This window comes from Scyliorhinus torazame, chromosome 1 (assembly GCF_047496885.1).
Source record: "Scyliorhinus torazame isolate Kashiwa2021f chromosome 1, sScyTor2.1, whole genome shotgun sequence".
Classification (NCBI taxonomy): Eukaryota; Metazoa; Chordata; class Chondrichthyes; order Carcharhiniformes; family Scyliorhinidae; genus Scyliorhinus; species Scyliorhinus torazame.
Genome location: NC_092707.1, coordinates 57,060,238 through 57,085,528, shown reverse-complemented (window position 1 = coordinate 57,085,528; position 25,291 = coordinate 57,060,238). Strand labels below are relative to the sequence as shown.

At 46.1% G+C, this 25,291-nt stretch overlaps 1 protein-coding gene across 11 annotated transcripts in view; it reads left to right on the top strand.

Annotated features, from left to right (window-relative positions):
- The window catches only part of LOC140408146 (lysine-specific demethylase 2B-like), a 402,335-nt gene that overhangs the window by 157,008 nt on the left and 220,036 nt on the right, over positions 1 to 25,291 (top strand). For 10 of the 11 annotated variants that reach the window (XM_072495150.1, XM_072495146.1, XM_072495145.1 and 7 more), the window contains one exon: positions 5,887 to 5,993. In XM_072495150.1, the coding sequence (XP_072351251.1) occupies positions 5,887 to 5,993 (107 nt within the window). Of the gene's footprint in view, positions 1 to 5,886; positions 5,994 to 24,096; positions 24,250 to 25,291 lie in introns of those variants that run through there. The other variant, XM_072495158.1, reaches the window with a different exon arrangement.

Sequence of the window (25,291 nt, the reverse complement as noted above, 5' to 3'; positions counted from 1 at the left end):
CTTGGAGGGCATCCCCTGCCAGTTACTTTGAAGGTTACCACTGCACTGAACTTTTTTGTCAGTGGTTCCTTCCAGGGCTGCACAGGGTATCACTGCTGAATCTAACAATTAGCAACACAAATACATAAGGGATGTGACAGATGCCCTTTGTAGTAAAACCCATCTTTTACGTACCGTTCCTGATGGATGGAGCAAGCCAGGCTGCCAGAGCTGTTGGATTCGCTACCATCTCCGGTTTCCTGCAAGTGCAGGGTGCCGTTAACTGCACACCTGTGGTCATGAGAGCTCCCTGGCAGCAGCCTGTGAGATTCATTGATAGAAAAGGATCTCACTCTCTGAACGTCCAGCCCATTATTGATCACAGAAAGCAGATCCAGCATGTTTGTACCAAGTGCCCAGGGAGCTCACATGAATCTTACATCCTGAATCTTCGGTGACGAGGATTACCCCCAGAAGACATGGCTGATGATGCCCGTTTGTTCGCCATGGACTGCATCTGAGGAGAGACGCAATATTTCACGTTCTGCTACAAGGTCCTTAATAGAGCAAACTATTGGCTTCTTAAATGTACTTTTCCAGTGTTTGGACAGGTCAGGTGTAGCTCTCCAGTATTCACCACCGTGAATGTTTGCACCCTGCACAACCTAACACTGCAAAGGTAGGATGTGTTTACAGAGTAATATGGGATCAAAGGCTATGGGGAGAAAGCAGGATTAGGCTATTGAGTTGGATGATCAGCCATGATCGTGATAAATGGCAGAGCAGATTCGAAGGGCAAAAAGGCCTCCACCTGCTCCTATCTTCTATGTATCTATGAGCTAGATGTCTCCTCCGACAAGGAGGACTTGGAAGGGGATGAATCTGAAGAGGGCGAGGATTCAGACTGGCTACATGAAGCCGTCGCACAGGCACAATGTGGTGTGCCCATGACCACCTCAGCTACCAGATTGCAGGAGGAATAAGGTGAAGCCAAGTTTTCACAGACAAAAGTTCTATTCCGGCGATGATGCAGGGGAAACAACAAGACCCTCATTCTCAGTGTTAGCATGTCAAGAAAGGTCACATCACAATGATCACGGAAGCAGCACTAGTCATCACCTTCTGCCCGAGCAATGGGATTATCCTTGGAAGGCACAAGAGCCTTGGGAACATCTTGCCAATGTGGAATGTGATTAGCACTCCATTAGCACATCTTCTTAACAGCTACACGTAGTGCAGTTGACTATGGCGTCAACAAGTCGGTTGGCATGGCAGCTTTCAAACGTTTGCACATCCCAATGTCAGCATGACAGCAGTTTAGCAAGGCGGTGATAATAGAAAATGGTTAATGCTTGACTGTCTCAAGAGAGAGCAGCAGCCAGACAACATCTCTCCAATCATCACCTCTTGTAGATGAATAATGCAGAGGGATCATCTAGCTGCTAAGCCACAATATCCCATCGGACATCAGGACGCAGTGACCTGTCACAGTCCTGCACCAAAGCTGAGTTTTGTTTGCATTGTCCTCACAGAGAGTGACTCACCAGTACCATGGCTTAATTATTTTGTAACGCACAGGACCTGTAAAAGTTCATGTCCTGGATTGCCTTGGTATTAGGGAGAAATGTGGCAGTCAGTATTAATGCAGCAGTCAATGATGACCTTTCCCCTTCAGAGACCCTGCTGATGACTGGACATGTGCAAAAGCATCACTTTCAGGGCATGACAGTCCTTGACATTGTGCAGCTCACAAAGGCCAATCTTCTCAATATACCCTAAGTCAGTGAGTGTACAGTCATGCAATGAATTGCATATCGAGTTGCGTACTGCGCCCATCTAGTAGCAAAGAAAGATCCTCATGGGCAAGGAGATGGCTTCATCAGGATGAGAATACACCTCTGACATCACACATACATATCCCTCTTACAGATATTTGTAACCTCACCGAGTCAAACAACTTCTATAGTTCAGCGTCATACATGGGGACAGTGGGGGGAAAAAATGGAATAACTTTTCATCCTTGAACGAGATGATAAATTGTAGGGAAGCATTAAAACCTATGGTGCTCGAAGATGATTGACTCTTTTCCCCAAAATTCACTGTCATTAAATTAAACATGATGTGGAGATACCGGCGTTGGACTGGGGTGAGCACAGTAAGAAGTCTTACAACACCAGGTTAAAGTCCAAGAGGTTTGTTTCAAATCACTAGCTTTCGGAGCACTGCTCCTTCCTCAGGTGAATGAAGAGTTAGGTTCCAGAAACATATATATAGACAAAGTCAAAGATGCAACACAATGCTTTGAATCCGAGCATCCGCACACATGAGTACGGCCTCAACCAGGACCTTGGATTCATGTCGCATTACATTCATTCACCCCTCCCATCATCTGGCCTGGGCTTGTGAAATCCTACCAACTGTCCTGGCTTGAGACAATTCACACCTCTTTAACCTGGGGTTATCCCTCTCTCTGGATCTGTAAAGACTTAATTACCTGCAAATGCTCGCATTCAAAGCATTGTCTTGCATCTTTGACTTTGTCTAATATATATATGTTTCTGGAACCTACCTCTTTATTCACCTGAGGAAGGAGCAGTGCTCCGAAAGCTAGTGTTTGAAACAAACCTGTTAAATTAAACGCTATTACAATATACGCATTGGAGAAACAATCCTAATGTTCATAGTGAAAAATACTTTGTGCTGTCCTCAAACAACAGACATCAGTGCAACACCATCAGGGTAATTACTAAGGCCAAATAACATCTGTCTGAAATCTAAGGGTCACCGGTCACAGCCATCATTGCCACATATTTGCCTTTTGATATGAGATTGTGCAAGAATTAATGGAACTAAGGATCCAGGTGGTTGCTCATTGGGGGCGGGGGACATTGTATCACGTTAGCCATTTAATACCTGAGACTTGGAGTCTGATAAGTGTAAAATATATTTACAGAAGTGAAAAGTAAGTATGGTGTTGGAACACCCGTGCCACCATTGTGTACTCAAAACTTCTTAATTATTCTAACCCTACTGCTATATCTAGGTGCAGCCCCAACATCCTCAGCAGAGGTAGCGACAGCCTGCTGACTGCTATGCCCTATTGTCTGAAATGACTTTGGTGGTCATCCTCTGGTGGCCCAAGGCCTGGAAGATCCCAGCCTGCTAAGGATGTCCTACTCTGGGCCCACTGCACCCTGCTCAGTTAGACCTTCTGGAGTGTCTGGATCTGTGTTTGTGAGGTGATCAGATTGTGAACCTGAGCTTGCATGCACCTTGGTGGGACCAAACCGAGCTTACATGCACCTTGGTGGGACCAAATTCTAAGTAAGCTCAGGAACGCAAATCAAAATTCAGTGTGTTTTGACCATGCAACAGCATTGTTTGTACTTGAAAAGTTGCATATATCTGAATTAAACTGCCCCTGAAAATTGTAAGCGGGGTTCATGTCATGTGATTAAACAACATCTGTTGTGCTTCCGACACCATGACACCTGCGTCTGTCGTGCTGCCGGCACACCTGCGTCTGTTGTGCTGCTCTCACTATGACACCTGCGTCTGTCGTGCTGCCTGCTGATTACCGTGATTACTGCATGCAGACATGCTGTTCTTGGCTTCCCAGGCTTTTGGACACTGCACTGGAGGTCCTGGTGGAGGAGGGGAAAGGAGAGGAGATACCCTATATCCAAAGGGCAACAGCAGGACCTCCAAATACCCTGTCAAAAGGTCATGGTGGTCGGTTTCTGTAGTCCAGCCTTTAGGACATGGATGTAGTGCCATAAGAAGTTCAATAAGTTCATATGATTAGTCAAGATCAGTGTATGTATCTTCAAATTCCTTACCCAACCAATTGCACCACTAACTTCAATCCCACCAGTAACCTAACAACAATCTCTATAAATCAGTACTCCTCTTTCTCGCTCTCTCTCTCTCTTCCTCCCCCCCCCCATTTAGCAACTTGCCAGATCTGTGTGGCCTCTGCTCATTCTCCCAATCATGCTCTATTCGAAAGGGATGGTCTGCTAGTGCACCAATGTCTGGGAGCAACTGGTTTGTACAGAAACTTTTAAATCATTACTCAGCACATCTCTCCTTATAGATTTTGTTTCTATTTGAAACAACTATAGAGAGCATTAAACAACTTGAAGAATTGTACCAACAGCCAGACGAAATCAACAAATAATAAATCTTGGTGGTCCCTTTAAATGGGGTTGGGGCCGCGGAGAACTGCTTCGTGCCGCTTAACACAGTCAACTGTGTGAGGTTAAGAAAGGGTAGCACTTGTATTGAATTAGCATGATGACCTGCTCTCTCTGCATCTTTTTGCAGGTGTTCTCAGTGTACATTAACATTGGTGGGATTCATGCCAGACGGGTGGGTGCAGGCAGACGCCATTTTAGTCTACAAGTGATCATGCCTAATATTGTTCTCAAAAACGTTGTTTTTAAATTTTTATTTGGAAGACTTCAAGTGGAAAATGTTAGCTGAATTCTTCCACCAGTGGTTTTGGGTCTTCTCCTTGAACCACTGTAATCCTTCGAGCAATGAGGCACCCATAACAATGATAGGTGGGAAATTCCAGGATTCTGACCCACTAATAATGAAGGAACGGCAACATTTATCTCAAGTCTGGATACTAATGACCTTAAACTTAATGAATGCAGAAAACTTGAGTAAATGAAGAAATCAGGGCTGAGCTGTTCCCGGACTTGGGGTTTCTATTCTTAAGAGGATGAATTTGATTGCTGTGGAGGGGTTTGGCATTGTATTAACTTGGCATTTTAAAATTGCATAGGCCTGCTGTAATCAGTGAATTGGTAACAAAGGTAAACATAAAGATTGAGGATTAGGTCTGTGCCAGAGTTAGATGAGCAATGAGGCACCCATAACAATGATAGGTGGGAAATTCCAGGATTCTGACCCACTAATAATGAAGGAACGGCAACATTTATCTCAAATCTGGATACTAATGACCTTAAACTTAATGAATGCAGAAAACTTGAGTAAATGAAGAAATCAGGGCTGAGCTGTTCCCGGACTTGGGGTTTCTATTCTTAAGAGGATGAATTTGATTGCTGTGGAGGGGTTTGGCATTGTATTAACTTGGCATTTTAAAATTGCATAGGCCTGCTGTAATCAGTGAATTGGTAACAAAGGTAAACATAAAGATTGAGGATTAGGTCTGTGCCAGAGTTAGATGACCTAATTGTTGTGAGGGTGCTGAAAATGGCCCTACGTAGTACTTTATTTTGAAGAGGCGGATTAGCTACAGTGCCTATTCCTGTTCATTATCCAGTGAACCTCGTTGGAACATTTGCATGTGTGGACATTTGTTGCTGGCAGTAATCAAGCTTGGTTGTAATTATTATCTGCGTCGTCTGCTTTCCAACCTTCATGCTTTAAAAAAAATTCCTTAAGTGTTTTTCACAATTTCCTAAAAGTGACATGTTTTACGTATCACCAAGCTTTTTAATTTTAAAAAGTGCTGGCGATGGACATAGCTAATGAATTTTTAGTATAACAGATTATAGCTGTCTGGAACGTAAATATAACGTGGGTGATATTTACTCTCCAGGAGCATTGATATATATAAAGCTGAGGCCTTGCTATGATGAATTCATTCAGTATCGGCCAATGTGCGCACGTACATTATTTTCTTGCCACACTTGGGACTAACGTCTGAAAGGTTTTCTTGATGACTACTTTTCGAGAGGTTATTTTGTGACCATTGCTCAGCTTTTTGCTCGAATTGACTGTTACTTTTGTGTGAAGGCCGGTGGCCATCCCTATTCGTTCGTAAATCAAAAATCACTGGAACGCAAGGATATAATTTTCAGCAAAAGGTAGTGGGTTTTAGGAGCTCATTTTTGTTATTTGCTGATTTCTACAGACATTCAATGTTTGTTGCAGGTGGACTTGGTAGACTGGGTGGACAACATGTGGCCACGTCATTTAAAAGAGAAGCAAATGGACTCCACCAATGCAATCGCGGAAATGAAATATCCCAAAGTTCAGAAGTAAGTTCTGTTTATATTGAAAGCAACCATTTGGAATCTGTACATTTTTACACCCTTTTTATAAATACCACAAGGCTGAAGCATGGTGCATTTCATTTTTACGATTTGCTGAAGGATCCATTATGAGATTTTTACATTAGATTAATGGTGCACTGTGTGAAAGCCGTACTTGTTCTTATTCAGGGGTTCTGCTCCAGAAACTATTGTCAGGTCTGGCTAATGGGGTTAATTATATGAGATGTCTAAACCAGCCGTCCATGTGAACTATAAACACCGTACTCCCATTCGTAATAGAATTTATTTTCTTTTGGACAAGGTGTCCATCTGACTGTTGATACATAACTTGTACTTATGTTTTGAATTATGGCAGTGGTTGAGCTCAACTAACTCGCCAAAACTTAAAAGTAGGAACATAGGCGTTAGCGCCTTAAGCCTGTTCATGGCTGATCCATGACTTCACTCCATATTCTCACATTTGCCTCGTATCCCTGAATACCATTGGAAATCTATCAATTTCAGAGCTAAAATTAACAATTAACCAAGTAATAACTACTGTTTGCAGAAAAGAGTTCTAAACTTCAACCATCCATTGCATATAGAAGTGTTTCCTAATTTGACTCCTGTGTTTCCTAATTTCACTCCTGAAGCACTTGGCTCTAACTTTTAGCTTATGTCCCTTAGTTTCAGATTCCCCAACCCAACAGATATAGATTCTTTCCCACTGCTCTCCCCGCCCCGTCATGGTTGCCCTCACTCGCAGCATTCTATATACCTCTTTGCTGTCCACCTTTGTGCTATCTGCCTCTCTTTCTACCCTGTGGTCACCCTTAAAACTGTGAACATTTCGATCAAATCAACTCTAACTCTTTCAAGTTCCTCGTGATTACAGGAATAAATTGGAGGCAGGGTGTCCTGCAGCAAGTGACTCACCTCTACAAACCACATGTGAATAGAGTATTCTCTTCACCTGCCTGGATGAGTGCAGCATCAAAAACACTGCAGAAACTCGACACCACTCAGGACAAAATGGTCAATTTGATCGGCACCCCATCCACCACCTTGAGCATTCACTTCCTCCATTGTCGGCGCACATGGCTGAAGTGGTTACCATGTACATGGTGCACTGCAGAAAATTGCCAAGGCTTTTCGACTGCACCTTCCAAATCCATGACCTAGAAGATCAAGGATAAGCAGGTGCATGAGAATACCACCATTCGCAAGTTCCCCCTCCAAATCACACACCACCCTGACTTGACAATGTCTAGCCATACCTTCATTGTCATTGTACCAAAATCCTGGAATTCCCTACCTATACCAGCCTGCAGTGGTTCAAGAAAGCAACTGCTCACCAACTTCTCGAAGACAATTAGGGTTAGGTAATAACTGCTGGCAAAGCCAGCAATGCTCTCATCCATGAATTTAAAAAAATAAATAAATGTAAAGTACCCAATTATTTTTTTCCAATTAAGGGGCAATTGGGTTGTGGGGGTGAAACCCATGCAGACACTGGGAGAATGTGCAAACTCCACACAGACAGTGACCCAGGGCCAGGATTCAAACCTGAGTCCTCAGCGCCATAGGCAGCAGTGCTAACCACTGCACCATTGTGCTGCCCTCTCTCATCTCATGATTGAATAATTTTTTTAAAAATCAAGTAAATACACAGCAATAATTAAGACTTGCCACGTTATCAAGAAGAGTATTTAAACTCAAGTGGACAATTCTTAACTTGTTGAAATTAGTTTAGTCCATATTTGCAGTGTGTGGGGCTGGCTTAGCACAGTGGGCTAAATAGCTGGCTTGTAAAGTAGACCAAGGCCAGCAGCGTGGGTTAAATTCCCGTACCAGCTTCCCCGAACAGGCGCCGGAATGTGGCGACTAGGGGCTTTTCACAGGAACTTCATTTGAAGCCTACTTGTGACAATAAGCAATTTTTATTTCATTTCATTTCATTTTCGTGTACAGGAACTTTATTTTGTTCAGTACATTCGAATGGGGAGCCAAACGACAAGTTGTTTCAATACAGCTTCATGGCTGATTTGTACATCCCAGTCAGCAACTCTCATGTTTATGTTTATCTGCACTTGTCTGAAGACAATGGGCAATTTATACCTAAATAGGAGGGTGCACTGTGACCCTAATAATTTCTGTGTTCCATCTGGCTTTGGCACCATTACAATAGGTGAGCCTCATTGTTATTTTTCAGCAGTAAATTATGGGCTATTATTTTCTCCCAACAAACATGCCTAATCTTGCTTGAATGCTTTTACAAAAAGCAAGTCCTGGTATTGACTGTGAATGGCCAGTCTTGCCATATATAAAAAGGCATAGATACTGTAGAAACTGATATAGGTGGCAATCTCAGCCTGTTGCTCTTTGAATGTTTAGCAGGTAATGAATGGCTCAGGGTAGCATGGTTAACTCAAGTCCTTGGCTTCTTTCTCAGAGATGAAGGCCTCCAATGGAACTTTGAAGTGTCTTTTAAATGTAAATTTCTGCCATACAAATAGGTTTAATTGTTTTTTTTAGTCAAATCTATTCATTTATATCTGTAACATTGCAAGTGTTATTTCCAGTAGTATTTCAATTTAATGGGAGCGCAAGGTGGTGACCAAAAGGGTATTTCGAAAAGTGGAGCAATTTGATTGGTTTATCTTTTTTATTAATTATCAACTTTTTCTGATACTTTTAGCTTTATACACCTTTATCTTTTTGTTATAAAATTGTTTGCTTTGTGAAGGACTTACAGTGGCGGCAATGAGTGAGTGAGCCGCACATTCGGGGGCTCTCACTCCAGCGGGATTTGAGGACCTGGTTCCCCGGTTTTGCGGGACTGTGGAGCGCTGGAAAGATGGCTATGGAGGTGCTGAGGAACGGGCAGAGCTGCATGGAACTGCGGGAGAGCAGAAAGCGGTGAAAACGGGAGAGGAAAGGACAAAGGCAAGGTGCAGGGTAAGCTGACCCAGGAGCAAAGATGGCGGACCTATGGACCTCGGACCCGGCGATCCAGCAAGCGCTGGAAAACATGCTGCAGGTGATAAAAAGCAGTTTTGAATCGTTGAAGCGGGATAACTTGGACACACTTCAGAAGGCAGTGGATCAGCTGAACCAGAGACTGGATGCCCAGGACGAAAAAGTTAAGGAGCTGTGGAGGAGCAAGCGGACGCGCAGACGATTGCTGCGCTAGAAGTCGACGGGTTGAAGGAGAGACAGAGAAGACTGCTGGACAGAGTAGAGGAGCTGGAAAATAGAGCCCGTAGACAAAATCTGAGGATCATCGGCCTCCCGGAGGGGACGGAAGGAACTGATGCCACAGCGTTCGTGGAGGACCTGTTGATGCAGCTGAGGGGCTGAAGCCTGTCCTCCGCGACCACCAGAGCAGGTCGTCCGCATAGAGAGAGACCCTATGTTCTCTCTCCCCCCCCCCCCCCCCCCCCCGATGGTGATTAGGTTCCACAGGTTTATGGAGAAGGAGCAGGTGCTGCAGTGGGCAAAGAGCGCTAAGAGCATCAAGTGGAATAAGTGTCCTTCGCATTTACCAGGACCTAAGCCAGGAGGTGGCCAGGCGGCGAGCAGCCTTTAAACACGTTAAGGAGGTGTTGTTCAAAAAGCACGTGAAATTTGGTCTGCTTTTCCCGGCCCGTCTTTGGGTTACGCATCAGGGCCAACACCACTACTTCTCCGAGCCCGAAGAAGCGATGGACTTTGTGAGGGATCAGGGGCTGGTATCGAAAAAAGGACCCACGGACGCAAGCTAGGGTCCGAGAATTACTGGTTGACGGGACGCCTACTGTGCCGACTGTAGGTCGACTGTTTCAGCGTTAAAGGTGCCTTGTGGTGTATTTTTTGTGGGCAGTGTTTGCCCCCTTTCGAATGGTCTTTCTCCTTTTATCTGTTGGGTTTTTTTTCTCTCCACTTTTTTTTTTCTTCTGTTGTGGTGGGTACCTTTTGTTGGGCTCTCCGAGTGCGCTGGAGCCTGTATTGTAACAAAAGGGTGGCCGGTCAGCAATGGGGATTAAAGATGCTGGTTGGGGGCTTTTATTTTATTTATGTCTATGGTTTTTATGTTTGTTTCGGATGGGGGATGTACGGGTACTGGGTTATTGCGGTGTTATATATATGCATATATATATATTTTTTTTTTTTCGGTGCTCAGAAAGGGACGTGGGTTGACACTTTTCTGTGTACACAGCTGGAACTGTATTGTACCTGGAGCAGCCTCGTGTTGCTGTTTGATGTTTACATCTTGTTTGATCTTTCCCATCTTAGTGAGACTGCTCCAGTGGGTCGGAGTGGGGATGGTGTGCTGGGGAGTGGGGAGATGAGGTCGGGGAAACAATGGGAGTGAGACAAGGGGGCGTCGGAGCGATGAGTCACCGGGCTAGCAGATTGGCTAGTCAAGGGAGTCGGGGGTGGGGGTGGGGTGGGGGGGGGGGAGAAATACAGCCAGTGAATGGCAGGGGTGGGGTTATCGGGGGATGTTGCTGGGCGGGGCGGGGGGGGGAGAGAGCGGAGTTATTTTTCTGACGTGGGGGGGGGGGGGGGGGGGGGGATCGGAAGTAGGTAATGGAAAGGTGGTCGGGGGTGGAAGCAGCCAAGAGGCGAGCCCGGAATGGCACGGCGCATGGGCTGGGGGCGGGCCCAAGAAAGGTTATGGCTGACCGGCAAGGGGGGGGGGGCGGCGGGTGGTGTTGGGGTTGGGGCCCCCAACCAGGCTGATCACCTGGGATGTCAGGGGACTAAATGGGCCAGTTAAAAGGGCACGTGTGTTCGCGCATTTGCGGGCTCTAAAGACGGACGTAATTATGTTGCAGGAGACACATCTGAAAGTGTCTGACCAGACTAGGCTAAGGAAGGGCTGGATCAGTCAGGTCTTCCACTCGGACTTGGATTCTAAGTCCAGCGGGGTAGCAATTATGATCAATAAGCGGGTTCAATTTGAGGCGGAGGGCGTAGTCGCAGACGGCGGGGGCAGATTCCTTATGGTAAGGTAAAGCTGGAGGGGAGGAGAGTGGTGCTGGTGAACATATATGCGCCGAACTGGGACGACGTTGACTTTATCAAAAGAGTGCTGGGGAAGATCCCGGACCTAGACTCATGTAAGTTGATAATGGGGGGGGTCTTTAATACGGTCCTTGACCCGGGGCTGGACCGGTCATGTCCCAGAACGGGCAGACTCCCAGCAATGGCAAGGGAGCTGAAAGGGTTCATGGAGCAAATGGGGGCTGTGGACCCATGGAGAGCCAGACAGCCGACGGGAAGGGACTACTCGTTTTATTCGCATGTTCATAAAGTATATTCTAGGATTGATTTTTTTCATCGTGAGCAGGGACTGTGTAGGGGAGGTAAAGAATACGGAATACTCGGCAATCACTATCTCGGACCATGCCCCGCACTGGGTGGACCTGCAGGTCGGGGGGGGCGAATTACCAACGCCCGCAATGGAGGTTAGACGTAGGACTGTTGTCGGAGGAGGGGATATGTGAGAGACTTCGGAAGTGTATGCAAAATTACTTGCAGGTGAACGATACGGGAGAGGTTTCAGCAGCAACCCTGTGGGAGGCGCTGAAGGCAGTAGTGAGGGGGGAGCTGATCTCAATTCGGGTTCACAGGGTCAGGGCGGACAGAGCAGAAATGGACAGATTGGTTAGGGAAATTCACCGGATAGATGAGGAGCATGCGGGGTCTCCGGGGGAGGACCTACTCTGGGAGAGACGGAGATTGCAGGCGGAACTGGGGGTGCTATCCACGAGTAGGGCTGTGGAACAACTTGGGAAGATGAGGAGAGTGGTGTATGAGCATGGGGAGAAAGCCAGTAGATTGCTAGTGCAGCAACTCAGGAAGAGGGCGGCGGCCAGGGAAGTAAGTAGAGTGGTTGATGGGGAGGGGAGCAGAGTGGAGGACCTGGCAGGACTGAACAAGGTATTTCGGAACTTCTATAGTAAGCTGTACACTTCAGAACCCCCGGAAGAGCCGGAGGAGATGAAAAGGTTCCTGGATGGACTAACCTTCCCAAAAGTAGGCAGGGGACTAGTGGACGGGCTGCGGGCCCCGATTAGAACGGAGGAGGGGGCCTAAAGACCATGCAGTCGGGGACAGCCCCGGGACCGGATGGATACCCAGTAGAGTTTTACAAGAAGTTCTCGGAGATAGTGGGACCGGTCCTGACAAGGGTTTTTAATGAGGCAAGGGACAGAGGGACCCTGCCACCGACGATGTCGCAAGCCACCATCTCGCTGATACTGAAGCGGGACGAGGACCCGGAATCCTGCGGGTCATACTCTCCCTGATCAATGTGGATGCCAAGCTCCTGGCCAAGGTCCTGGCGGTTAGAATTGAGGACTGCGTACCAGAGGTGATTGGGGACGATCAGACAGGGTTTGTGAAAGGCAGGCAGCTGACCGCTAACTTAAGAAGATTGCTTAATGTGATCATGATGCCCCCGACGGGCAAGGAGGTGGAGGTAGTGGCGGCAATGGACGCTGAGAAGGCCTTCGACCGGGTGGAGTTGGGGCTATTTGTGGGAGGTGCTTGGACGGATTGGGTTCGGGGAGGGACTGGTTAATTGGGTCAGACTATTGTACCAGGCCCCAAAAGCTAGCGTTAGGACGAACAAGATAATGTCAGATTATTTCAGACTACATCGCGGGACCAGGCAAGGGTGCCCACTCGCCCCGTTGTTGTTCGCGCTGGCCATAGAGCCGTTGGCGATGGCGTTGAGAGCTCCGAAGGGGTGAAAGGGAATGACTGGCGGTGGGGTGGAAGAACATAGGGTCTCTCTCTATGCGGACGACCTGCTCCTGTACGTGTCGGACCCACTGGCCGGGATGGAAAATTTACTGGACACATTGAGGAAGTTCGGCCGGTTTTCAGGGTACAAATTAAATATGGCCAGGCGTGAGATGTTTGTGTTGCAGGCAAGGGGCCAGGAGAATAGACTGAAGGAGCTGCCATTTAGGCTGGTGGAGGAAAGTTTCTGATACTTGGGGATACAGGTGGCACGAGACTGGGGCAGGTTGCATAAGTTAAATTTGACTAGAGTGGTGGAACAAATGAAGAGGGAGTTTCGGAGATGGGATGCACTCCCGCTGTCACTGGCGGGGAGGGTGCAGACTGTAAAGATGACAATCCTCCCTAGATTTCTGTCCATCTTCCAGTGCCTCCCGATCTTTATCCTACGGTCCTTCTTCAAAAGGACTGGCAAAATCATCATGAGCTTTGTCTGGGTGGGAAAATCCCTGCGGGTGAAGAAGGCGATGCTTGAAAGGAGCCGCAGCGAGGGGGGACTGGCATTGCCGAGTCTGATCAACTACTACTGGGCGGCTAACATAGCCATGATAAGGAAGTGGATGGTGGGTACGGGGTCTATCTGGGAGTGAGTGGAGGCGGCTTCGTGCAGGGGCACCAGTTTGGCAGCCCTGGTCACGGCTCCCCTACCGCTGTCGCCGGCCAGGTACTCCACCGGCCCGGTAGTGGGGGCGGCCCTGCGGATATGGGGCCAGTGGAGGAGGCATGTGGGGGGGGTGGGTGCGTCTGTCTGGGCTCCAATATGTGATAACCATCGATTCACCCCCGGGAATGTGGATGGAGGGCTTCGAACATGGCGGCGGGTGGGGGTGGGGAGGGTGGGCGGTATGTTCCTCGAGGGGAGCTTTGTGAGTTTGAGGGGCTTGGAGGAGAAATTTGGGCTGGTAAGGGGAAATGACTTTAGGTACTGACAGGTGCGGGACTTTGTACGCAGACAGGTCCCATCCTTCCCACGCCTTCCGCCAATAGGGATCCAGGACAGAATAGTCTATAGAGGAGAAGGAGGAGCAGGTAGAGTCTCGGATATCTACAAGGTGCTCATGAAGGGGGAAGAGTCCCAGACGGAGGAACTGAAACTCAAATGGGAGGAGGAGCTTGGCGGGGAGATGGAGCACGGGCTGTGGGCGGAAGCTCTGAGTAGGGTAAACTCAACCGCAACATGTGCCAGGCCCAGCCTGATTCAGTTTAAGGTTGTTCACCGGGCCCACATGACGGTAGCTCGGATGATGCGCAGGAGGACCAGAGAACCATGTTCACATGTTTTGGGCATGTCCTAAGCTTAGGGGGTACTGGGAGGGATTTGCGGATGTCATGCCCGGGTGCTGAAAACAAGAGTAGTAATGAGTCCAGGGGTGGCAATTTTCGGGGTTTCGGAAGACCTGGGAGTCCAGGGGGAGAAAGAGGCAGATGTTCTGGCCTTTGCTTCCCTAATAGCCCGGTGGCGAATACTGCTGGCATGGAGGGACTCAAAACCCCCGAAGACCGAACTATGGCTTTCGGACATGTCAAGTTTTCTGGGTTTGGAAAAAATTAAGTTTGCCTTGAGGGGATCTGTACTGGGGTTCGCCCGAAGGTGGCAACCATTCATCGACTTCTTCGCGTGAACGTCAGCAGAGGGGGGGGGGGGGGGGGAATTAGAGTAGAGTAGGAGGGATAAATAGGCGGGTTGTGTCTAGGGGAGAGGAGCAGGCATGTGCAGCAGTATGGTTTGATTGAAGCATTGGTTTTATATTGATGTTTATGACATTTCTGTTATCTGTAACTGTTTACAATGCCAAAAAATACCTCAATAAAATTGTTTGTTTAAAAAAAAAAATTGTTTGCTTTTTATAATCATTGTCTTTCCGGTTGTGATTTATCCCTATTTTATCAACATGAAATTTCGATCAAATAAGTACAAATGTGCCAGAAATTTGTATAATGTGATGCAGTAATTCTGGCATGAAGAGTAGAGGTAGTGCATGAGCCAGCCTCCATTTTGCCCCAAACCGAGTCAAGGTCACTCATCCACTGCAAAATATTTTGGGCGTTGACAGCCCAATGGTAAAACAAACAATTTGGGTGAGCCAAGCCTCCCGCCGCCTGTTTCTCTGGAGCAGAACACTGTGGGGGTTCTGGGACTTTTACCCGCCCAAAGGAAAGTGAAATCAATTTGTTAACCTGAATTAAAAAAAGGATTTGGGCAAAAAAAATTAGGATACATTGAAATGAAAATAAAAAACCTGGGAAGTACATTTATTTTGATTGTTTGGATCCTACCCACCAGAGACAGAAGGAGGGTGTTCCACCTCGGTAGATCCGCTCTGACATTTGAATAGTATAATTTTTGAATTGAGGCCCAATTATGGGCTACCTAACCCCCCCATAGCCATTGTATCTTTATACCTTTGTTGGTTGATTGTTTGTAATATTGTTAGCTATTATTATACAACTTGAATAAATATATTTTAAAAAAGGCATCTTGCCTCTGTGACTGTTAACCGCATGTGCGGATGTGCCGTTTGAATTAATATTTTCTTTCTGTCCTCATTTTTCCCTTCTACTCAAACCTAAGCAGTCCTATTTAAAGTGCAAGTCTGGATAGTGAGTGATAGCAAGCTGTTTGATTGTAAGATAGATGCTTCAGTGAGACCCATTCTTGTCCTTGCGTGATATCCACAAACCAAGAGTTTGCTGGACATCAAACAAGAACAGGATGTGGTGATTTGTGATGATTGTCTCTCAGTGCAGCACAGCAGTGTAAGGGTCGCCTGGCTTGAGGGACCAATTGGCATGCAGAGTGGGTAATCACCCCAGGGGATGTAGTCCTCTCTTAGGCAGGAGACATTTGGGGACTAGGTGCAGCTGTGTGGCTGCTGTACAGTTCTTGTTATTAATAAATCCTTTTATGTTTCTAATGAGGTCTGTGAAAGTGCATCATTACATCTAGCAGTGTGGGTAAAATTATCGTGACACTGGCTCTGGCCTGACATCTGTGAGCTTCCTGTTTTAATCAAAGTCGGAGGAAACATAATACTCACCACAGTGCCGCTTTGGGTGAGCAGACCCATTTGAGGTTTTGCCAGACAGTAGAATCAGAAAAGATAGACAGTTCCAAGTTGTGTGGACAATGGAGAAAACGCGGCAAGACCCCGGGTCGGAATTCACAAGGGTGAACATTGTAGATCAGGAGATGATGTGGTCGACGGGCGTAGCTCGGTGCATTGGAGGGGCTGAGGGACAGACTCGGAACAAACCTGAATTGGCAGATACAGTCAAAAGTTTAGAAACATAGAGAGAAAAATATCAAGTGAAAATACCTTAGATGAAATGGAATTTCAGTTAAAACGAGTTGCTGCAAAGGTCGTCCCCACCACCACCCCCCACCACCAACCCAAAGATGTGCAGGGTAGGTGAATTTGCCACACTAAATTGCCCTTTAATTGGAAAAATTAAATTGGGCACACTAAATTTATTTTTTAAAAAACAGAGAAGCTCTTGTTTTGAAAAGAAGACAGGTTATCCAGTTTAAAAATAACGGCCTGATCAGACCTCGAGTGCGACCGGCATCATAGGAAAAAAATCGGACTTCCCAAACGGCCAGAAGAACAAGAAATTCTGGCGATTGCTAAAAGGGCTTAAAAATTCAGAAAAGGAGCAGCCAGGGTCACACCAAAACTCCAAAAGCCCGGGAAAACACAGAAAGAAAGCCGGCAGCTGCTGACAGCTCAGTTTAAAAAAAAAAAGATGCCAGTCTTGAAGTGACATTGCATTTAAAGATGATATATTTAAAGTGGCAATGCACTTTGAGCGGCAACTACAAGAAGGAACAAATGGCAATGGACAGGAAATTTGGAGAAGACCCAAGATAGAGGGCAACTTTCAAAAAGGGTCCATAAGCGACAGAAGCCTCGAGGAGGAGGTAACAGAAGACTTCAGAGGAAGCAATGAAGGCCTCAAGCAAGAGATAAAGGAAGACCCCAAAGAGTAGGCAACAAAGACCTCAGAAAGGAGGCAAAAGAAGACCTCTGAAGGAGGGCACTGAAAGGCCTCTGAAGGAGGGCACTGAAAGGCCCCCGATGCAAGGCAACGGAAAAATTGCGGAATGGTGACAAGTCAACACTTTGTCGAAGACGGGCCCAACCAACATTGAAGCCCATAGGGTTTGGCTGAAGTTAAGATGTGCAGAAATTAAAGTTCCATTTGTGAAATGTATATGCCCAGTAAGAACACGATGAATCCCCTTGGAGGAAACACAGAAATTAAAGACTTCAAAAGAAACTAGAAAGTATCGAATATAAAGATGAATCAGCAAAAAGAATTAAAACTCTAGAGAAGATATTAAAACAAGATGAAATGACTGACGGCAAACTTGAAAAATGTTGCAAAACTTCCGGATGTGGAAGGGGAGGGTAAGATCGGAGACATATATGGGTGGCTGGGAGGGCAGCGAGGTGAACAGGTGGTGGAGATTAAGGAGAACTGGGCGGGGGGAATAAACTGGGGAGGATGGAGTGAAACTCTACGAAAGATAAATGTGACCTCAGTTAAGAAGGAGAAATTAATGAGACAATGGAGAATAAGCTGAATTTCATGAAAAGCAACTAGAAAATAAGAACAAGTCCAGTGAAGAATTGAATCGGGAGAACAAGAGCTTGAAGGGGAGCTCGGCAGTAAGAAATTAACTGAAGAAGTAAAACATTGAAATCATCAGTAATTCAGACAGAGAAAGAAACTGGGATTACTTGTCAGAACAAGGTTGCTGAAATAGTCACACTAATAAAAAGCCTCATCGATGAGCCACCACTGCTACAACAATAAAAAAAAACATATTAAGTACATAATATGACATGGTGTCATAACATGAAACTTTGGTAGTGGATCAAGTTGGATCCCTGTTGGATCCCTGGAATTATTGTCTCTAAGACCGGACCTCTGTCGTACTAAGTAGACATGGAGGGTGACTGCTGCTTCCGGATGTGGAAGGGGAGGGTAAGATCGGAGACATATATGGGTGGCTGGGAGAGCAGCGAGGTGAACAGGTGGTGGAGATTAAGGAGAACTGGGCGGGGGGAATAAACTGGGGAGGATGGAGTGAAACTCTACGAAAGATAAATGTGACCTCATGCGCAAGGATGAGCCTGATACAGTTCAAGGTGGTACACAGGATACACATATAACTTGGGCAAGAATGAGTGGATTATTCCAGAACGTGACAGATGAGTGTGGGCGGGAACCAGTGAATCACGCACATATGTTCTGGGCCTGCGAAAAATTGGAGAGATTCTGAGCGGGAATGTGCACGGCGCTAACAAGGATAGTGGGGGAGGTGGTTGAGACGGACCCTTTGGTGGCGATATTCAGGATATTGGAGAAGCCAGAGCTGATGGAGTGGAGAAAGGCCGACTTTGTGGCCTTCGCCTCTCTGATTGCCTGGCGAAGAATACTGTTGGAGAGGCGATCAGTGTTAAGTAACGGGTTAAGAGACATTGCAATTAGTTGTCTCATTTATGTTAAGTATCCATTAATTGACACTGATATGTAAAGGGGCTTCAGGTGGCCTCTGTCAGGTGGTGTATAGTTAGAGTTTCGTGCAAAGGCTGTTGGAATGAAATAAATGTGTGTTTATGAAAAAGGAACGGAACTTTAGACTCTTCATATCACAGCAACTAAAACGTCTTAACAGTCAGCAATGCCGCCCGGGGTGGCGGCCTGGCTGGGGGACCTTCTTTGGCTGGAAAATGTCATACGAATTAAAGGGTTCAACAGAGGACTTCGAGGCATGATGGGGGATGTTCGTGGCTGTGTTCGAGGAGCTGTTCGTCGCGCGTGGGGGGAGTGAAAAATCTGTTTTTTAAAAAAAAAACTATCATTGTGTGTTGGGGAGTTTGTTTATGTTTTATGTCCTTTTATGTAAGTTTGGAATAAGATACATTTAAAAAAAAAAGTAGACATGGTAATGAGAGAGGGCAGCGCCCGCTATGGAGCTTAGATGTGGGACTATTAGCAGATGAGGGGGTGTGCGGGCGGGTGAGCAAGTCCATCCAGAACTATTTGGAAATAAATTACACGGGGGAAGTCTCGGCAGCAACGGTGTGGGAAGCTCTGAAGGCAGTGGTTAGGGGGGGTGGTTAATCTCGAGACGGGCCCATAGAGAACAGATGGAACGGGCAGAGATGGAACGAGCAGAGATGGATAAGGCTGGTTGGGAGATACTCCAGGTGGACAGGAGATATTCGGAGGCCCCAGAGGCGGGGTTACTGAAGGAGCGGCAGAGGTTACAGATGGAGTTTGGACTGTTATCTACAGGGAAGGCAGTGGAGCAATTGAGGAAGGCGAGGGGGACAGTATGAGTATGGGGAGAAGGCCAGTAGGATGCTAGCACATCAGCTGAGGAAAAGGGAGGCGGCCATAGAGATAGGGAGAGTAAAGGACAGAAGTGGGAACGTGGTCTTGGACCCAGTAGGTGTGAATGGGGTGGTTAAGGAGTTTTATAGCAAGCTATATGAGTCGGAACCCCCGGCTGGGTTGGAGGGGATGAGGCAGTACTTGGGTCAGTTAAAGTTCCCGAAGGTGGAGTAAGGACGGGTGGAAGGGTTGGGGACCCCAATTGAATTTGAGGAAATAATGGAGGGGCTGGAGGCCATGCACTCGGCTAAGGCCCCGGGACCGGACGGCTACCCAGTGGAATTTTACAAGAGGTTCTCGGAGATGTTGGGCCCGCTGCTGGTGAGGGCATTTCATGAGGCAAGGGAGCGGGGTGTCCTTCCCCCAACAATGTTGCAGGCCTCGATCTCATTGATTCTGAAGTGGGAGAAGGACCCAGAGCTATGCGGGTCATACAGGCCAATCTCCCTGTTGAACGTGGACGCCAAACAGCTGATGTCGGGCTATATTAAGCTGCACCGGGGACAAGGCAAAGGTGTCCCCTCTCCCCGCTGTTGTTTGCTCTGGCCATAGAGCCATTGGCGATGGCGTTAAGAGCTGCTTCTAGGAACTGGAAAGGGCTGGTCCGGTGGGGCAGTGAAACACCGGGTCTCGCTTTACGTGGACTACCTGCTCCTGTATATCTCTGACCCGTTAGGGGGAATGAAAAATGAAAATCACTTATTGTCGCAAGTAGGCTTCAAATGAAGTTACTGTGAAAAACCCCTAGTCGCCACATTCCGGCGCCTGTTCGGGGAGGCTGTTACGGGAATCGAACCCTGCTGCTGGCCTGCCTTGGTCTGCTTTCAAAGCCAGCGATTTAGCCCTGTGCTAAACAGCCCCGAATGGGGGAGATTATGTGGATGTTAGGGGAATTTGGTCAGTTTTCGGGGTATAAATTGAATATGTGGAAAAGTGAGATGTTCGCGATCCAGTCGAGGGGGCAGGAGAGGAGACTGGGAGAGTTGCCATTTAGAGTGATGGGAATGAGCTTTTGCTATCTGGGAAACAAGGTGGCACGGGAATGGGAGACATTGCACAAGCTAAACTTGTCCCGGCTTGTAGAGCAAATGAAGGAGGACTTTAGGAGATGGGACATGCTCCCGCTTTCACTGGCGGGAGGGTGCAGACCGTGAAAATGACGGCCCCCTCCAGATTTCTGTTTGTTTTTCAGTGCCTACCCATCTTTATCCCAAAGGCCTTTTTTAAACGGGTAAATAGGATGATTTGGGGCTTTGTGTGGGGAGGGGGGTAAAACCCTGCGAGTGAAGAAAGTGTTGTTGGAGCGTAGTCGGGGGAGGGTGGGTTGGCACTGCCGAACTTTTGTAACTACTACTGGGCAGCAAATGTAGCTATGATTAGAAAGTGGGTAGTGGGGGGACGGTGTGGGAGCATGTAGAGGCAGCATCGTGTAAGAACACAAGTCTGGGGGCACTGATAACGGCACCTCTGCCGTTCTTGCTGGCCCAGTACTCCACAAGCCCGGTGGTGGTGGCGGCCCTGAGAGTCTGGGGGCAGTGGAGGAAATATAGGAGAATGGAGTGAGCATTGGTCTGGGCCACGATTTACACGAGCCATCGTACCGGGAAGGCTGGATGGAAGGTTTTGGAGATAGCAGAGAGCGGGGATCAAGAGGATGGGAGATTTATTTATTGATGAGATCTTCCCCTGTTTGAAGGATTTGGAGGAGATATTTGAATTGCCGGGAGGGAATGGGTTTAGGTATCTGCAGGTACAGGACTTTTTGAGAAGGCAGGTTCCGACCTTTCCGCTCCTGCCACCACCAGGGATGCACGACAGGATAGTTTCCAGAATGGGGGTGGGAGAGGGGAAGGTTTCCGACAACTACAAAGAGCTTATGGAGTTGGAGGAAACTCAGATAGAGGAGCTAGAGGGCAAGTAGGAAGATGAGCTACGGGGAGAGATAGAAGCGGGTTTGTTAGGGAAACTTGGTTTGTTCTCACTGGAACGATAGATGTTGAGGGGCGACCTGATAGAAGTCTACAAGATGATGAGAAGCATGGACAGAGTGGATAGACAAAAGCTTATTCCCAGGGTTGAAAAGTCAATTACAAGGGGGCATAGGTTTAATGTGCGAGGGGGCAAGGTTTAATGGAAATGTATGAGGCAAGTTTGTTTACACAGAGGGCGGTGGGAGCCTGGAACTCGCTGCCGGGGGAGGTAGTGGAAGCAGACACGATAGTGACTTTTAAGCAGCGTCTTGACAAATACATGAGTAGGATGGGAATAGAGGGATATGGTCCCTGAAAAGGTACGGGGTTTAGTTCAGACGGGAGTTTGGTCGGTGCAGGCTTGGAGGGCTAAAGGGCCTGTTCCTGTGCTGTAATTTTCTTTGTTCTTTGTTCTAAATTTATTTAAAAAAAAGATATATCACTGAAAGCATTCTATCTGGCTGCATCACAGCTTGGTATGGCAACTGCTCGGCCCAAGACCGGACCATAAGAAACTACAGAGAATCATGAACACAGCCAGTCCATCACACGAGCACACCTCCCAACCATTGACTCTGTCTACACCTCCCGCTGTCTTGGGAAAGCGGGCAGCATAATGCACTTAGGGTTATTCGTCATTCCAACCTCTTCCATTGGGCAGAAGATACAAAAGTGTGAGAACACGCACTAACATATTCATAAACACCTTCCCCGCTGTTACCAGACTCCTGAATGACCCTCTTATGGACTGAACTGATCTTTCTACGCATCTTTTTAAAAACATTTTTCCAATTAAGGGGCAATTTAGCATGGCCAGTCCACCTATTCTGCACATCTTTAGGTTGTGGGGGTGCAATCCATGCCCTCCATGCATGGGAGATTGTGCCAACTCCACATGGACCGTGACCCGGGGCCGGGTTCAATGTGAGGCAGCACTGCGCCACCACTGTCCTTTCTACGCATCTCTATAGTTGTAGCACCATATTCCGTATGCTGCACCTGATGTCTATGTTTAAGTATTTACAGTGTATATTTATAGTATGTTCTATGTATTCATGTATGGTGCAACCTGCCTGGACTGTACGAAGAACAATACTTTTCACTGTACCTCGGTACACGTGACAATAAATCTAAATCGTTAAGACATGTCGGCACGAGGTGCAGCCATGTGGCTGCTGTACAGTTCTTATTAATAAATTATTTTGTGTTTCTAATGAAGTCTGTGAAAGTGCATCATTGCAAGGAACATCAGCTGTTTTTTCTCTCTATTATCTGATTCCCAACCCAGTTCCTGAATGCCTGTTGTAGCTTCTCGACTGCCACACTGATTGAAGTTAACTATCTCAACACACCCATATAAAATAAATGTGTGGATGTTTTTGTTAAAATAGTGGACGACAAAACTTGATTTGAATGAGCTACGTATTCTTAGGATAATATCACACACCTTATCTTACAAGCTCAGGAACATTGCATGAGAAGCTGGCAGATAATCCTCATTAAATAAATGTGATGGAATCCCTACTGTCTTTCCAGTCTTGCTACGGAGTTAATATGTTCCCCTACTGCGCCCATAGCTCTTCACCTGACACCTGGATCTGACAGAAACCTAATTGACTTCAGTTCACTGTTTTATTCTTTAAGGTATTGGATGTATTAGTCATTTTAATTGATTTTTTGTGGAAATATTTGTATTTATTGTGACAGGAAGTGTATAAGTGCTGGTTAGCTTTTCTGAAATGTAGTATTAGATGTTACTGACAGTGATGGATCTCCTATTCGATAGCGTGTGTGTGTGTGTGTGTGTGTGTGTGTGTGTGGGGAGGGGGGGGGCTGGCTACGTAAAAGTACCTTTGCTAATACTGATTGCTTCAGTTCATTTTGTGAATGATAGAATCCTTAATTCGACTTTTAGGCCATGGAGACCTGTAAGCACGATTAAAATGCAGCTCGGCAATGGGATTTAGAGCAATGTGCAAAATGATCTGATTGGCAAGGTGAAATACAACATAAAAATTATTTGCCGTCACCCGAGCTTTACTAAAGACTTGACAGCAGCGCAGTAGTTGTAGATGTCAGTGCAAAAATGGGCAGTTTTATTATAAAAATGAATTCTCACAAAAATAGGTTCAGGGATTGAGACAGGTTTATTTTTTTGTGTTCAGATTGAGGTATTGTCCTACCAGCGCCTCCATATTTCTTTTTCCAATTAGTTTTATAGCTGCATTAGTGGGACAAGGTTGTGACAACACTTTTTCGTCAGATAATTCTTTCAGTACTTTTTGTGCATTTTCTTAACATCTACACAGATTTTAAATGTTTTGCAAAATTAGATTAATCTGTAAACACCGTATTCTGATCACTATTTTTAAAAAAGCACCTTTTGTGTACTTTACTATGTTAACGCTAAGATTAAGTTCAGATGTGCATAAGAAATAACTGTCCCTTTTTTGCTTATTTTCTGATATGAGCTGTATTATTTCTAATTAATTAAAATTAAGATCCAAAACACTGTTACCTGCAGCTTGCATGTAGAGTCTGACCCAGTATTCTATCGTGGCTAACTACAGGGAGACTGCCTCTTTAATTGTGAAATAACAGATCGTGGTATGTAAGTCAGGCTGTTTCCTGAAATAGGTTATGCGGGTTCACAAAAGTTGTGGTTTTGATGGGCACTCAAATCCCTCTGGCTGTGCAAGGAACACGGAGGGTCTAGTTACCATCGCTGAGTCAGGAGGACTGTAACAGTAACAACAGGGAACAAAGACTATTAGACCCTGTAAATTGCCTGAGCTGTCTTCATGACATCAGTGCATATCTTTCTGTCAACCTCAATCCTGGATCCTGTTGCTAGGCAGCGGACTTCTCCTTACCAGAAGCAGCTCTGATCCGCAGACTGCTGCTGTTGCCACCTGGTACAGTCCTCCACAGCCTATCAGCAGAGGAGAGTGTGCATTGCCTGCATGGTGCTTAGATTTTATCTCTAAAATGAAGGCAATAAGTGAAGAGAAGATGAGACAATAAATGATCTTTAGAAGAGTTCAGCAACGCTGACACAACATAACCCACAAAAAGCAGCAACCGGAGTAATGGTGGGTTCACATTAACAGCTGAATTATTTCTAAGGTGCATGGAGCATCAGTTCAATGTGATTCAGCCATTAGTTACAGCTGATGGCTGCTGCTAAACCTAACAGGACTGGGGAATCATGCATTGAGCATAAGGGAGCAAATCTTTGCAGCAGATTAATTGATCATCCTACAGTTGTGGAGTTAGATTTTTGTGTAGACCTTTATTTAGAAATACTTATATAAAAATATGTGTCGATGTTGGCCTGTGATTATTATATGTATTGGAAGTATAATTGATGAGTGCTGATATGTGATTGCATTGTAAGTATTTTGCCCTGCTGTTTGGTACAGTGTAACCAGGGCACTATAATTGCCTTTTTCTGTTCACTTGTGAAGCTGGGTGCAGCTGCTGTACCAATATGCAATAGGATTGAATTGCAGAAAATTATTTTCCCCACAGAAAAATGTGTAACAAAGTTCACATGTTTGTGGGCCATAAATCTGCTGGCAGGATTCGCCAACTAGTTTAGGTGTGTACAAGTTGAAACTCTACATTAACAGATGGAAATAATTTTAGAATAAATCTGCTCCTCCCAATTTAGAAGGCATTCGGCGAGCACTTAGTAATTTTCCATTGCCATGCAGGCATCTTGAATCTGAGAATTTGTTTTTCAATTTGAATGCTGCATTTCTGAGATTACAGAAAAAATTGAGATTTTCTTTCCCTTTATGGAAAATGAAGGATCGGCCAATGTTTCTGAAACATTAGAGCTATTTTCATTTTCCCTTTTAATTCGGTGTACTTTGAACTTGTAATTAATAACTAATTCCCATTTGGAAGTTGCTCCATCTTTTATACAATTTCGAGCATATCAATTTCACTTCAGTCTTGAAACACAGTTGCAGTATGGTTCTCAATGATGCAGTGAGGATCGTACATTGTTTGCTGATTTCCTTGGAGGACAAAAAAAATTATATTGAAACCCGCAAATAAAAACTACTGATCCCAAATTTGTTAGGTTTAATAAGCAATAGAGTTGTGTTCAAAGCAGACACCTTGCAT